Source organism: Dipodomys merriami, unplaced genomic scaffold (assembly GCF_024711535.1).
Source record: "Dipodomys merriami isolate MVZ:Mamm:240054 unplaced genomic scaffold, mDipMer1.0.p SCAF_51, whole genome shotgun sequence".
Taxonomy (NCBI): Eukaryota; Metazoa; Chordata; class Mammalia; order Rodentia; family Heteromyidae; genus Dipodomys; species Dipodomys merriami.
Genome location: NW_027206080.1, coordinates 5891207 through 5906568, shown reverse-complemented (window position 1 = coordinate 5906568; position 15362 = coordinate 5891207). Strand labels below are relative to the sequence as shown.

At 38.3% G+C, this 15362-nt stretch overlaps 1 protein-coding gene across 3 annotated transcripts in view; it reads right to left on the bottom strand.

The window, feature by feature from the left end:
• The window catches only part of Mkx (mohawk homeobox), a 69849-nt gene that overhangs the window by 44706 nt on the left and 9781 nt on the right, over positions 1-15362 (bottom strand). For all 3 annotated transcript variants that reach the window (XM_069998208.1, XM_069998207.1, XM_069998209.1), the window contains 2 exons: positions 11473-11626; positions 10458-10790 (listed from right to left, as the gene is read on the bottom strand). In XM_069998208.1, the coding sequence (XP_069854309.1) occupies positions 10458-10790; positions 11473-11626 (487 nt within the window). The remainder of the gene's footprint in view (positions 1-10457; positions 10791-11472; positions 11627-15362) is intronic.

Genomic DNA, 15362 nt, shown 5'->3' with positions numbered 1-15362 from the left:
TCCAAAAAACACTTCACTTTACAATGCCTCTGGTAGAGCATAAAGCAGTTTCTTCATCTTCCAAATGAGGGATTGAACTGAAAGACATTTGAAAAACTGCCTGCTGGATTTGCAAACATCCCTCATTATTTTTCACTCTTCGAACAACGGAACTGAGAAACATTAAGCACAAAGCTGTCAGTGAAAAGGGCAAAAAGGTTCATTATGCAACTGTTAGTTAAACATGTCATCCTCCATTTAAACTGAAAAGACAAAAATCAAATTCTTTCAAAGAAATCAGGCAAGGTAGACAAGTTTATTACCTTCCTCATTTCCTCAAAGCTCACAATTATCCCTGCAATGATTTATCATAGAAAACAAGAACACAGGTTCTAGAATTGAAAAGCGCCAAAATTAGGGACTAGAGGCAAACACATAATTATCCCAAGTAATATTCCAGTTAGCAGTGACAAGATGGATTTTGACACAGAAAAATGCCTGTTTAATTTTAGAAACAACAGGGGTAGGGAAGAGGCAATGAAAAGGAAAACTAACTGTAACTGAGCAAAAAGGAAGAAGGAAGCGAAGTACAAAAGAAAAGAAAAAGCACATTCAAGTTCATTAAGTAGAAGGTCTCATTTCATAGTAAAAGTTTTCTCACATCCTCTGTCTCAGGCCACAGAAGTGTCAATCGATCTTATTTGGTCTCATTAGTGTATAAAGAATTTACAAACCTAACTCAACGTAGGAGTTACACACTTATATCCCTTATACAGAGAAGAAAAAGGACTCTTTTAGGCCAGCTTTGAGTTTGGCTTGAATTTTTATGACTTATTTAGAAGCCCCAGGGAATGAAAAAGTCTCTTAATGGAAACATTGACACAGTCTTAAATACGGTGACACGAGCAAGCTCTTCTGTGAGAGCGTACCGCGGTGCATCTGGCTGCTGTTGCCAGAATGAAGTGCATTGAGAAAGTCACTTGCACTGGGCTCGCTAATGAACACCAGTAGAGTAACAAGGCCAGAATTCAGAGCACCACTCTTCAGAAGCACAGACTAATGTCAGGCAGCGTTGTAAGAAAAAACATATAAAATGTTTGAGATCTCTACTCGTACATGGGAAAGAGAGAGAAAAAGTATAAGATTTCTATAAAGTCTTTATCCTATTCTGAGATGGGATTAAAAATTCATTCACATCCTAGATGCTTGCACATCCTAGACAAGTGATCCACCACTGAGTTGTATTCTCAGTTAAAAGCTATCCTTTTGTCTTTTCTTTTTCCTTTTTTTCCAGGTAGGTGTAGGCCTTGAACTCAGGACCTGGATACTGTCCTTGAGCTGTGTTTTGCTCAAGGCTATCGCTCCACCACTTTGAGCCACAGTTCTACTTCCTGTTTTTTGGTGGTTAATTGGAGATAAGAGTTTCATGGACTTTCCTGCCTGGGCTGGCTTTGAACTGCAATCCTCAGATCTCAGCCTCCTGAGTAGCTAGGATTACAGGAGTGAGCCACTAGTGTCCAGTTGAAGCTGGTCTTAGAGTCAAAGCTACATCTCAGGGCTCTCATGAACCCTGGAAATCCATGTGGCAGGAGACTTTGAGAGGATCTAAATTTGTGCTTCGAGTTTCACTGACAAGGCTATCTAGTAGGATGAGGTTGGCAATAAATACCGGCACTTGGTTTATTCATTTGATCTTTTCTTCTTTGGTAGATTGTTTTTTTTAATTGAATCGAGCTAATCTTTCCACTTGCCATTCACAACTTTCCCTCTTTTACTTAAAATCAACTTAATTTCACTTGGGGATCTCTTAAACATTTCATTATCTTCAGCTTCATTTTGTTTAATCCTCTCTCCCTTACACCCCTTCTTTGTGCCAGTATTGGGCCTTGAACTCAGGACCTGGATGTTGTCCCTTAACTTTTTCAGTCGAGGCTAGCTCTCTACCACTTGAGTCATAGGTCCACCTCTGGCTTTTTGGTGATTAATTGGAGATCAAGATCTCATAGACTCACTATGTTTCTCAGATCTCAGCCACCTGAGTAGCTAGGATTATAAGTGTGAGGTTATCTACACTGGGCTTTTTTTCTTTTAATTGCTTTTTCCTTCTTAAAAAATTTACATTTACTAAGGTATTTTTTGTATTATATTGATAAAAATAGGTCAACATATACCCATGTGTATTAAAGTCTCTTATATGATTTAAAGAACAGACTAATTAAAACACTAACTTGTTCACTTAAAAACTATTTATGTTACAAATATGTGAAAGAAACCAAATTGAGTGCTAGAGGGACTATAAAACTAAATTAATATAACACTATTTTAGGGCCACAAGGAACTTTTGCTACATACAAGAAGTGAAAATCAGTACCAAAGGGAGAGGCTGCACTGCAGACAACAACTTGTCTACATCCAGACAAATATGACCTCAGTGTCACTATCTTTCTTAAGGGGACAGAAATACCCAGATCAAATACAGCTCTGAAAAACAAATCTTGTACATTCTTAAACTAGTTGCCTTGTGCTTTGAAGCCATGTTTTTGTTTGAGGCTGAAAGAATCAGCTTTTTAAGTTAGCTTTTTTAAGCTCTAACTTGATACCAAGTAACAGAAAAGTTAGTGAAAAACTTATGTCCCCTTCCAAAGGGGGAAAAAAAGCCAGCAGTTGCTCAGGCTACCAATAGTTGTGTTCTCTCTCTTTTAATATTCATATTCTCTCTCTTTGTCTTTGTCTTTCCATGTGTTTTTCCTTCTGTTTCTCTTTCTTTGTCTCTTTGTCTCTGTTTCTGTGTCTCTATCTTTGACTTTGACTTTGTTTTTCCTTCTGTTTCTTTCTTTGTCTCTCTGTCTCTGTTTCTGTGTCTCTGTCTTTGACTTTCTGTCTTTTTCTATCTCTGGTTGTGTGTGTGTGTGTGTGTGTGTGTGTGTGTGTGTGTGTGTGTGTGTGTGTGTGTGTGTACGTACCTGTCTTTCTGTCTCTCATTCTTTCACTCTCTTCCTTTCTCTCTCTCTCTCTCTTTCTCTCTCTCTATCTCTCTCTCTCTCTCTCACACACACACACACACACACACACACACACATTGTTGGCCATAAATCTCTCAATTCTTCATATTAAGTGGGAATATTGGTTTAATTCCACTTGGATTTCACAAGTAAATCCATATAGTAAATGTCATTGTCAAAATCACATGGCTTTCAATTTCAGAGAAAAACCTATATAAATATGCCCTGCTACCATCATCACTACCAACTATTTACTCAAAACCTATAGTGTTCAAAGTAGTGCTTCAGGTTTTATATTTCTCAAGTAATTCAACACACCCCTACAAGGCAGAAATTTAATACATCTCATTTAAAAGACTACTGCCTTGAAATAAGTCATTAGGAAGACTGAGAAGACTGGTTTTTATTCAAAAGTTTTAGGGACAAGTTTGGGTTATTCTAAAGGTTCTGAATGGAAAGAGTAAAGAGAATTTACAAAACACTATGAGGCAGGAGCAAAGTACTGGGGTTTGTACTCAAGGTCTGGGCATTATCTATTAACTTTTTTGCTTAAGGCCAGTCCTCCACCACTTGAGCCAGAGCTCCACTTCTGGCTTTTTGGTGGTTCATTGACGATAAGAGCTTCATAGACTTTACTGCCTAGGCTAGCTTCAAACTGTGATCCTCTGATTTCAGCTTCCTGAGTAGTTAGGGTAACAGGCATGAGCCACCAGTGACTGACATTAGAATGGTTTTTAAAGTATATCCCAGCAGCATTGTTGAAGCTGGTAGATTTAGGAGAGCAAAATAAAATACTATTATTTTTAAATGGCTGCTTAAACTTTTTCTATCTGGAAAGTTCACTTATGTGGAACACCTCATTCCCAGATGGCATTTGATAGGTCAGTACAAGACAAGAAATTGGATTGTCTTGCAACTGTCCTTTAAATGTCACTAGCTGGCTTGATGAAAAAGGATTTTATTATTTTTTACTAAAGTGTGTCAACATTTACTTGCATGCCAGGAAAAGAATATTTAGAATAATCCAAAATGGCAAAGCATAATATTTTTTGCTAAGAAACAAGAAAGAGACACATCAAAAAGGGAACTAAATAAGAAAATAGTATCCAAAGTAGACTCACTAATCAACAAGATCCCAAAGAGAAACCTAGTGTGTACAATCGACTCACAGACCCTCTTGAGGCCTTTCTGATTTCTTTAATCTATTTCCAAACACAAATCCTGAAATTACCGCCACAGGACAATCAGAGGTGACTGTTTACTGGTTCAAAAGGTGTACTGGGTGCCCATGGCTCACACCTGTAATTATAGCTACTCAGAGGAAATCTGAGGATTGAGGTTCAAAGCCATCCTGGGCAGAAAAGTCCATGAGACTTTTTTGTTGAGGGGGGGTCCGGTCGTGGGGCCTGAACTCTGGGCCTGAGTGCTGTCCCTCAGCTCTTCAGCTCAAGGCTAGTGCTCTACCACTTGAGCCACAGCACCACTTCCGGCTTTTTTCTTTTTGCTTATGTGATGCTGAGGAATCAAACCCAGGGCCTCATGCAAGCAAGGCAAGCGCTCTACCACTGAGCCACCTTCCCAGCCCCATCCATGAGACTTTTATCTCCCATGAACCAGGAGAAAACTGGAAGTGGTGCTGTGGCTCAAAGTGGTAGAGCACTAGCTTTGAGAAAAAGAACTCAGGGACAGCACTGAGGCCCTGCGTTCAAGTCCTAAGACCCACCAAAAACAAATAAACAAAAGATGTGTTTTAAAAGCTTTCTTCCAGTTTATCACATCTGCTTCACCGATGAGTAGCCTATCACACATCTCAGGACTGTAGTCAGCCTCCAGCATGGAGGCTTACAAATATTCTATGTGTAAAGCCAGATAATTAATGGTGATTCATGTCTGTAATTCTAGCTACTCAGGAGGTTGAAATGTAAGGATCATGGTTCAAAGTCAGCCTGGCAACAAAGTTCATGAGAGTCTTATCTCCAGTTAACCACTAGAGTGGGAAGCAAAGTTGTGGCTCAAGTGGTAGAATGCCAGCCTTGAGGGAATTTGCTAAGTGACAGTGCCCAGGCCATGAATTCAAGCCCAGGATGGGCACAAAAAAAAAGAAAAGAAAAAATATTCCTAACAGTCTATGAATGAATAAAAATGAGAGCATGCCCTGTGCAAAAATGTACTGGTCCTGAGGAGTACTTGTTCCATCTGTTTAGTGTATTTCTCCAGAGAAACTATGCTATTTGCTGATCAATGGTGTGTTGAATTATGAACACACCTAGATTGATACCAATTTAAATTCAGAACTACAGAAGAATGCAGAGTGAGGAAGACAAAAACATCTCCCTTTGAGAGCCATCGTTAGCCAGTAAAGAATGATTAGAAATTGCAGTTGAACTTTTCCATCCTCATGTACTTTGTACTTCCTAGTTCTTTCTTCTTTATTAACACCAAATCTCTCTCTCTCTCTCTCTCTCTCTCTCTCTCTCTCTCTCTCTCTCTCTCTCTCTCTCTCTCTCTCTCTCTCTCATTCTAGTTCTCCTACCACAGCAGGCAGTCCAAACAGATCCTAGTTTCCAAAGCATCCCCTGTTCAAAGTAAATAGCTTTTCCTTCTTTCCCTCAAAATCTCCATTTCTTCAGGGACATCAGTCAAGCAGAAGGGAAGCTAGCCTGTTAAATTCATACTAACACAAAAAATAAGCCCCATCTGCCTATATGTGTTGGCTACAGAGGTGTCTAATTATGCCAGTGTAACAACATGAAGTTTAAATATTCAGCCTCTAGAGAGCAAGTTCCATTTGTGAATTATGTTCTGGCAGCCCGGTGCAGACAATAGTTCCAGCTACTTGGAAGCTGTTGTTTGTTTTTTTTAGCTGAGAAAACACACACACACACACACACACACACACACACACACACACACACACACACACACACACACACACACACACACACACACACACACACACACACACACAGAGGACTTATGCTCAAGCCAAGCAGAAAGGTAGAAGTCTACATATTTTATTTCAAGGCCTGCTTGATTTTTCCCTATCAGTTTACTTCTTAGAAATGTCTGTCTCTTCTACAGAGTCAGTGAACTTGGTCCAAAGACTCAAATGCAGATTAAGTAAGATTGCAGTGAGGGCTCAGTCTATACAGTAGCATAGATGGTCTCACTTGTAGAAAATGAGGAAGAAGGACAGGAACAGAATAGACATGATGATTGGAGCCCCTATCCTGACATTACACCTCAGATCCACGTAGATGCCAGAGGCTTAGATGTTTATTTCCAAGGAAATTCACTCTATCAAACATCTGAAAATTACTATTTAATCAAACGTGGTGCAAATGGACAGACTGAATGACTGTAATCCCTTGAGTGTTACTGCCCTAAATTGTATTTGGAAGCAAAGGGATTTTGATCAGCTATAATGTTTATCATAACTCCTGCTGCCAGAAATGTGTCAAGCAGTATTGACTGAGGGCTTACCATACTCTAGCATGAGGCTAACGACTGAAGAGTACATGGGGCTGGGAAGTTGGCTCAGTGGTAGAGTGCTTGCCTTGCATGCCTGAGGCCCTGGGTTTGATTCCTCAGCACCACATAAGCAAAAAGAATAAAAGCCGGAAGTGGCGCTGTGGCTCAAGTGGTAGAGTGCTAGCCTTGAGCTGAAGAGCTGAGGGACAGCACCCAGGCCCAGAGTTCAGGCCCCACGACCAGACACCCCCCCCCCAAAAAAAAAGAAAGAAAGAAAAGACCAAAGAGTACAGAGAAGAAAAGAAAGGTCTACGTGAAGTCAGTAAAATATGTTTATCTGAGCTGACAGTTCCTAATAATACCCTCAATTAGGATTACTATTTAATAATTCTCCAAAGATTTAATAAATGAAGCAAAATCCAATGATTCACTATCCTTCCACATGCCAACTTTCTTTTTTTTAATTCTTCATATTTAACAGAATGTGCTCTTAGTTAGCAACTCTTGTACTAAAATGGATAGATAAAATATCTTAGCAAAGATATATGAACAAATATATACTTAGATATATTCTGTTTAAAAATCATCAGGATACTTGTATTCATAATTAGACATGTTGAACTGAAATTCCTTGTACGCTGACAAATAAAAAAATAAATAATTCTTTTAAAACACTTAAAGCTAAAATCTTTCTACTAATAAGCACAGTAAGGGTAAAGGCATGAGCTAATAGCAGGGTTAGAAAGTTTCTATTTTGGTGTGGAAAGAAAGTTCTAAATTGAAGGAACTGAAGGAATTCAGCATGAGCCCGAATCCCAAACACAACCATAACAGTTGCTCAGAAAGTATTTCTTAAAGTCTGCTATCTTCTTATTTATGAAAGCATGCCATCTCTAGTACATGTTGTCACGCTGTGTCCCCAGAAGACAAGACACTCATTCATTGTTTGGTCTGAAACTTAACAGGTCATTTTTAGGCCATCATTGGCTTTCTTAATTCTCCATCTCTAAAAATAAAATTTTTAAAAATCCAGACTGTTCTTTTTAAGTTTATACACATGCATGAAAAGAAAAAACCCAAACAGAATTTTGCATGTCCAAGTTGCTTTCTCATTGGTTGCATAACTTTAAAAAAAGGCTTTTATTTAAAAATAGAACTTGGCAAATAAATAGTCTTTAATATGGACCAAGTGCATTTGGAATGCTTTAATAAAAATAAACAGCCAAAATATTTAACTTTGAAAAGCATCAACTGAAGACAGGCTAATTCTTTCTGACTTTATATTTTGTTGCCTTTGAAAAGAGCATGCATTTTCAGAAGACTCGACATACTGGTATATTCTACAGGTATATGATCGGTTTTCACTTGCAACAGCAAGAAATTTATAAGAAAAATTATTGTTAAATAATCAATTGGCAGTTAACCTGGCTCTACGATTAATTACATTTTTCCCAGAAGACGTTGCTGTTTTCATTTAAACACATCGATATTTCCATAATTGTGTCTTTCATTTCCATAATTTTGAACTGTTTTCTATTTCCTACTACTTCATAAATATTGACTATATTATTTCATAATAATATCACAAAATTATCTTAATTTTGTTTGAGATTAGGATAACATTTACATTTATGAAAACTGAGCAACTTCCTGTAATTCTATATGTTCCAGAAAAATGCATTGAACTCAAGAATTAATTATGTCTTTAAAGATTTGGAAAAAGTTTAAAAATCAGTGGATCGATGAAGTCATGTGTTTTAGACTCAATTTTTCCTGAGTGATTGGTCATTTAAAATATTTCTTAATTATGAATGTGTAATTTATTTGTGTGTTTAATTCCAATTAATTTCATGTATACACTTAAATATGGTATACTGTGAATTAATATTACTTTATATTTTAACATCATTTTTAGTGACTGCATGGGTTGCAATACCTCCTTTGTTATTTCCAACATCCATTTGTGTTCATTTTGCTTGTTAATTTTATTACTGTTTTCAGAGTCGAGTTTTGAGTTAGTTGTTTGTTTTCAGCTTTCCTTTCCACCTTGTTTTAACTTTATTTTTATTCTTCTTTCAGTCATTTGAATGACCTGGTTTGTTTTCCTTTCTCTGAGAAGAAATTCATAAAGCTCTGAATGACTCCTAAGTTCTGACCTAAGCTCTCAGCTTAGTTACATGTTAATGTAGTTTCTACTTGCCTGTATGACTCTTACTTCTTCCTAGACCCAGTAAGACTTTCTTATATTTCTGAATATTTGAAGTTTTTTGTTGTATTTTTGTTTTTTTGGCCAGTTGTGGGGCCTGAACTCTAGGCCTGGGTGCTGTCCCTCAGCTCTTCAGCTCAAGGCTAGCACTCTACCACTTGAGCCACAGCGCCACTTCTGGCTTTTTTTCTGCTTATGTGGTGCTCAAACCCAGGGCCTCATGCATGCAAGACAAGCACTCTACCACTGAGCCACCTTCCCAGCCCTGTTTGGAGTTTTTAATATATATAATGTAGAGAATAGACATATAAACAGAAAATGAGGTTGATTTAATTCTCAAAGACTGTGCTGATACTCAGTCTAAGTCTAGATAAAATAATCTTCATTACATTTGTAGACACTTGAAAATGTGGTATCTTGGTAAATAATATGGATATTCTATTCAATAGTCCACATATAGATTCTTTCCTAAACCTCTATTCTTCACTTACTTGTTATGTTCCTCAGTATCAAGAGATGGAGTATAGAATAGATTGTGTGGTGTCTAATGTCATCATAGCTACTGGTTAATGATTGGTTGTAGTAGAATAGTCACACACGCAGCTGCCTAGAGGGGTGCTTTTCCTGCCTCCCACACTGGCCCCACTGGACCATTCAGTAGAAGGGTAACTCCAATGTGTTCTTGGACTGGGTTTTCTTATCTATGATTCCATGTAGTTGGACTGAATGCTTCCTGACGTTATTTTCAGATCTAACATTAAAGCCTCATTTTGTTGGTGTTTTCGGGACCCAGCCTCGACTACAACAGATTTAGGTTATACATATCCCTTATTCTAAAGCTACCTGCTCCAGTACTTCTTTGAAGCAAATCTGCCTGGGAGCAGAAATCAAGAGAGAAGAATTTTTACCAACCCGCTATTCCATCAAAATGTTTTAGAGAGGTAGAAACTGAGTCAGTATTTCTGGGGTGAATGTAAAATTTTCAAAGCTATTGCTTTCCAGGAATGAAAGTAAAATTTCCAATGCAATTGAAGCCAGACCTATATTTTCTCTCTCAGAAAAAAAATTGGCACTCATGTGAATTTGTTTTCACTCTGCATTACTATTAGCCATCAAAGTATGTAAGAAAAAAGATGGAATAAAGATGAGGTATTTGCATAACTGGCTAGAATCCAGAACATTCTTCCATCATAAGTTATTCCATTAAGTAAAGGCCATATAGCCTCTCTAAACATTGCTGTTATTATGATTAAAAGTTGTCATCAAGAATGAAAACCTAAACTGGGTGCCAGTGGCTTACACCTATAATCCTCGATACTCAGGAAGCTGAGATCTGAGGGTCATGGTTCAAAGCCAGCACAAGCAAGAAGGTCTATGAGATGCTTATCTCTGATTAACCACAAAAAGGAAAAAAGTGGAGCTACGGCACAAAATGGTAGAACACTAGCCTTGAGCACAAAAGCTCAGGAAAAATGCATCAGCCCTGAGTTCAAGCCTCAGGACTCACACACACACACACAGAATTAAAGCTTATATTTATTATTATGAACATTGGAAATCTCTGCTATCTTTATGACTGTCATCTACTAACATGTCATCAATTAAAAATGAAACTATTATACAACTACTCAAACATGATTAAAAAATAAAAATAATACATATATTAAGAATTTGAAGAAAAAGCAAAAGCTTTAACACTGAATTATGAGCAACGGATGAATAATCCAATGATTTTTATACCTGCTTTATACAGGATATCACAGTGATTGCAAAACAACAACAAAAAGCCACAGACTTACCTGTGCGATAGACAAAGTTGCCTTCGGTTTCTGATGACGATGGCGACACCAATTCTTCCTCAAATTCGTTGGAGCTAAATGATCCCGAATGGTTTCTTTGCCTTGTTTTTCCCATCATAGCAGTGTTTGTGGCCATGACATGTCTCAAAGAGTCGTTAAGGTAACGGTTCAGCAAGCTGCTCTTGTATTTGGGAGGTGACACGTAGTCCTCCGTAGCCTGAGACTCTGGCCTCCCTCCAGCTTTGATCACTGAACTCTCACTTTTCATCACAGGATGAACAGGAGTACTGTAGCCCCCTTCCTTTATGTGGTTTCTTGGAGGGTTTTCCCCATCTAAGGGGGAAAAAATATACCACTAAGATGTCCTTGAACATATCTTTCCCCAATTGTTGTTATCACACGGATTCATTAAAAATAAATGCAGACAAAGAACACGGAATGTATAAAATTATCATTGATAAACAAGATTACCTTTCAGGCAAAAGAAAGCAGCAATTTCTGTCATCTTTCACTATGTTTTTTTGTTTTGCTTTGTTTTGTTTCGGGCACTGGCGTTTGATCTTTAAGGCTTTAATGCTTAATGAATTTGCTTGCTCTGTTAGCAATCTCTCCCTGGAACCACACTTCCAGTACAGCTATTTGCTAACTGAAATGGACAACATTGTCCATTGAGATGGACTTGTGCAGACTTTCAGCCAGGACTGGCTTTGGACCTCAATCCTCCCAATCTCAGTTCATATTTCCATGTTAATGAGTTCCCCAGAAAATGTTTTTTTTTTCTAACAAGATAAATTTATAAGCAAGAAGAAACAGTCGTCATTCTGTTGATAGGCATTATAATGTGTAATTCTGTTGGTGTAAATATAGGATTGTCAAAACAGAGTGACCTCATGCAATCTACAGGACAGTTTTGGCATTAGAATATTTTGTAGGGCTCATCTTAAAGCCGGCAACTGAGGAGACTTCCTTCTCACAAAGGCAAAGCAAAGAGAGCAAAAGAAAAGTCTTGACCAACCTTCAGAGCAGGAATCGTCACTGCTTACGCTGAGCCGCTCGGCATTCCCTTGAACATACTTGTTATATAATTTGATTCTTAAAGCCCAGCTTAAATCTGGCTGCCGAACAGTATTCTTAAGCCGACGTCTTGCATTAGCAAACCAATTTGAGACCTAAAACGGTATTTTTTTCATTATGAAAATATTCAAACACGATCTCGTATGCAAGTACTTCCTCATAAATGATGTAAGCCTCTCTCTCCATCTTTGATCATTAGTCTTAGAACATAATGGCTTGAGATTTTCATATTCATTCATTCCTTCAACATGCTAAACACGTACTACATTTCTTTGGAGTTCTTTCTACATCTGGGAAGAAGAAAAATAAAGAGGCCTTATGATTTAAAAAAAAAGTTTAGTGAGAAGTCTAGGAAGAGACTTAAGAGAGTACAGACATAACTAATGTAACAATTATAATAATAAAAAGGATGTGTAAGCAAATATAAGGAAGACAGAAAAGCCTTAAGGTATCAAACTGTGTACCCAGGAGAAGGGAAGCACTATTTGAAAAATCAGGCTATAACTTTCTGAGAACGAGGTGATGTGCTTGCTTTGAGGAATGGCTACTCTGAGATGTTAGGATGACATACAGGTAGCCAGGTGCTACATTACTTCACTACTTCAATCCTAGCTGAGATCTGAGGATTACCATGTGAAGTCAGCTTGTGAGATACTTATCTCCAATTAATCACCAAAAAGCTGGACGTGAACCCTAGGCTTAAGTAGAAGAAAGCTCGCCTCAAGTGAATAAGCTAAGGAATAGCAACCAGGCCCTCCTCAATTCAAGCCCCAGTACTGGCACACACACACACACACTCACACACACACACACACACACACACACACACACACACACACACACTCACACACACACACACACACACAGAGGATCCATAGGAAAAGAATAAGCTACCCCCTCCCTTCAGATTACTATACTAGTTTGTGTATCAATGTTTTCACTAGAAGTTTCATTTTTTCTATCTTTTTTAGGGTTATGCACACTATTCAAGTCATAACTAGTGGATGAAATTGTAGTGAATTATATATTTTTTTAAAAAGCAAAAGTACATTTTCTTTTTCCTTGTCCCCATGGCTAATGCATGGTAGTTTTCCCATACATAATCAATATTCATCCTAAGCAATAGGAACTGTCCTGTTGACATTTGAGCGTGATGCCGTCCTATCTCACCAGACCCCTCCCCCACCCTAAACCTTATTCTTCCTGAGATTCTCTGCCAGTCAAGCTGAGCATGTCTTCCTATGGATCAGGGGGACTTCTGTCTGTCTTTCCACCCTCCACAGGCAGACAGGACTACTCATGCAACAGATAATTTATTATGTAACTGCTGTATTGGTGGCTTTGTCCTCTGCACCCCTAGAAAGACTACCATAAACAATCACCGTAAACAAGCAGCTATGAATAACTGCAATACATACAGAGTCGTTAAATATGGAGGCACAAAGCACCCCGTCTTCCCTAAGTACATTTCTCTAATTCATGGCCAAAACTTTCATTCAATCCACATAATTGCTAACCAAGAACTTCATACCACTCTTCTTTTTATTTTTTAATTAAGTTTTTTTACTGTGAAAATACTGTACAGAGGGGTTACAGTTACATGAGCAAGATAATGAATACATTTCCTATCCAGCATTGTTGCTTCCTCCTGTTTTCCCCTTACTATTCTTTCCTCTTAAACTTCTCTACCTCCATTCTGTGCCTCTTAAATGGATCTTAAAAAACAGCCTTAAGGGGCTGGGAAGGTGGCTCAGTGGTAGAGCGCTTGCCTTGCATGCCTGAGGCCCTGGGTTTGATTCCTCAGCACCACATAAGCAAAAAGCTGGAAGTGGCGCTGTGGTTCAAGTGGTAGAGCGCTAGCCTTGAGCTGAAGAGCTGAGGGACAGTGCCCAGGCCCAGAGTTTAGGCCCCACAACTGGACCACCCCCCCCCAAAAGCATCAAATTCAAGTCTGCGTGTATCATTTTTAATTAAATCACTTGATTTCTTTTCTTTTCTTTTGTGTGTGTGTGTGTGTGTGTGTGTGTGTGTGTGTGTGCAGAAATGGGGACTTGAACTCAGGGCTTCATGCTCTTGTTTGATGCTCTACTACTTAAACCACACCTCCACTTTCAGCTTTTGGCTGGTTAACTGAAGATCAAAATCTCTTAGATTTGTCTACTCAGGTTGGCTTCAAACCATAATCCCCAGATCTCAGGCTGCTGAGTAGCTAGGATTACAAGCCTACACGATTTTTTAATTCATTTATATATTTTACTTATTTACTTACTTTTCAGTACTAGATATTGAACCTGAGGCCTGCTGGCCAAGTCCTCTACTGTTTGAGCTATAGATTTTTTTGCTTTAGTTGTTTTTCAAATAGATTCTTGAATTTCTTCTCCTCCCCACCCTCACCTGCTCCCCCAACTAGCCTCAGACTGTGATCCTTTTTCCTGCACTTCACAGGTCTTTGGGGTTACAAACATACCAGCTTTTTTATTGAGATGGGATCTCACTAACTTTTTTTGCCCAGGTAGGTCTTGAACAGAAATCCTCCCACCCTCTGCTTCTGAGCAGTTGGGATTACAGGTGTGAACCATTGCACTCATCACTAATTATTGAGCTTTTTCAGATTCTCGCTCAGGACCTATAATTGTCATTTAACGTTTCTGAACTTCAGATCTTTCAACCAATAGCTGGAGGTGTAGCTCAATGACAAAGCAAGGTTGCATGGCATGTGCAAGGTTATTTTGATTCTCAAGACTAGTTTCTGATATTGTTGCCACCTGTAAGAACTAAAACCTGGGAACACAGCTCAAGCTGTCACGTCTCAGTGTTAAGTCCCTTAGGCTGGTACTCTGTTCTTGCCATTGCTTGCTCTAGCAGTCAGATTGCGGTATGCTGTCTTTGTTCCTTTCACATCTTGGACAGCTGCAATTTCCCCTATGTCAGTATTACTCATATTTCATAGAAACCCATCTGCAAGACACTTTTTTTTATTATCCCTAAGTAATTGTATAGAGGGGTTTCAATTCAGCATGCCAGTTTATGAGTACAACGCGTCTTGATCAATGTCACCCCTTTTCATCATTTCTCCATCTCTCCTAACCCCCATTTGACCCCTCAAATTACTTAGCTCCATTTTCACATATGTACATTGAATATTATCCCAGTCTTTTTTTCTTGCTTCCTTGAGTAAATAGCATATAATTCAGATGGAATTAGCTAAATCTTAACTAATCTTAAGTGTACCTAGCTTACACTGTACCCACATAATAATACAGTGTAAAACCTAAGTTGCCTAACAATGTTTATGTAATGAAAACAGAATTGTCTTCTAACCTAGAAAGCATGAGACTACTACAGTCGTGATGTACAAAAATGGGAGACCTTTAAATGTCATAGGGGATTAATTAACCTTTCATAAACAGGGGTCATATCCTTTTCAATGTTTTATATACTCAGAGTTCTTAGCATATTAAAATAGAAACCTATGAGGAGATTTTCCAAGAGAGGTTTGTTGATATCTACCACAGCCTATTTTTAAACTAATTTCATAAATTAGACTGACACCCACTCTGCTAATATATCTACATTGCCAGTATTGTATTGCCAAAAGTGTACCGTATAACCCAACACCTGGATACAGTCTGAGGCACTTATTAATTGATTGCTTTTTTATTTTAATTTTGGTGTGCTGGTACTGGGGCTTGAACTCAGCATCTAAATACTGTCCCTGAGCTTTTTTGCTTATGGGTGGTTGGTGATCTACCCACAGCTATACTTCCAACTTTTTAATGGTTAACAATAGATAAGCATCTCACAAGACTTTCCTGCTTAGGCTAGCTTTGA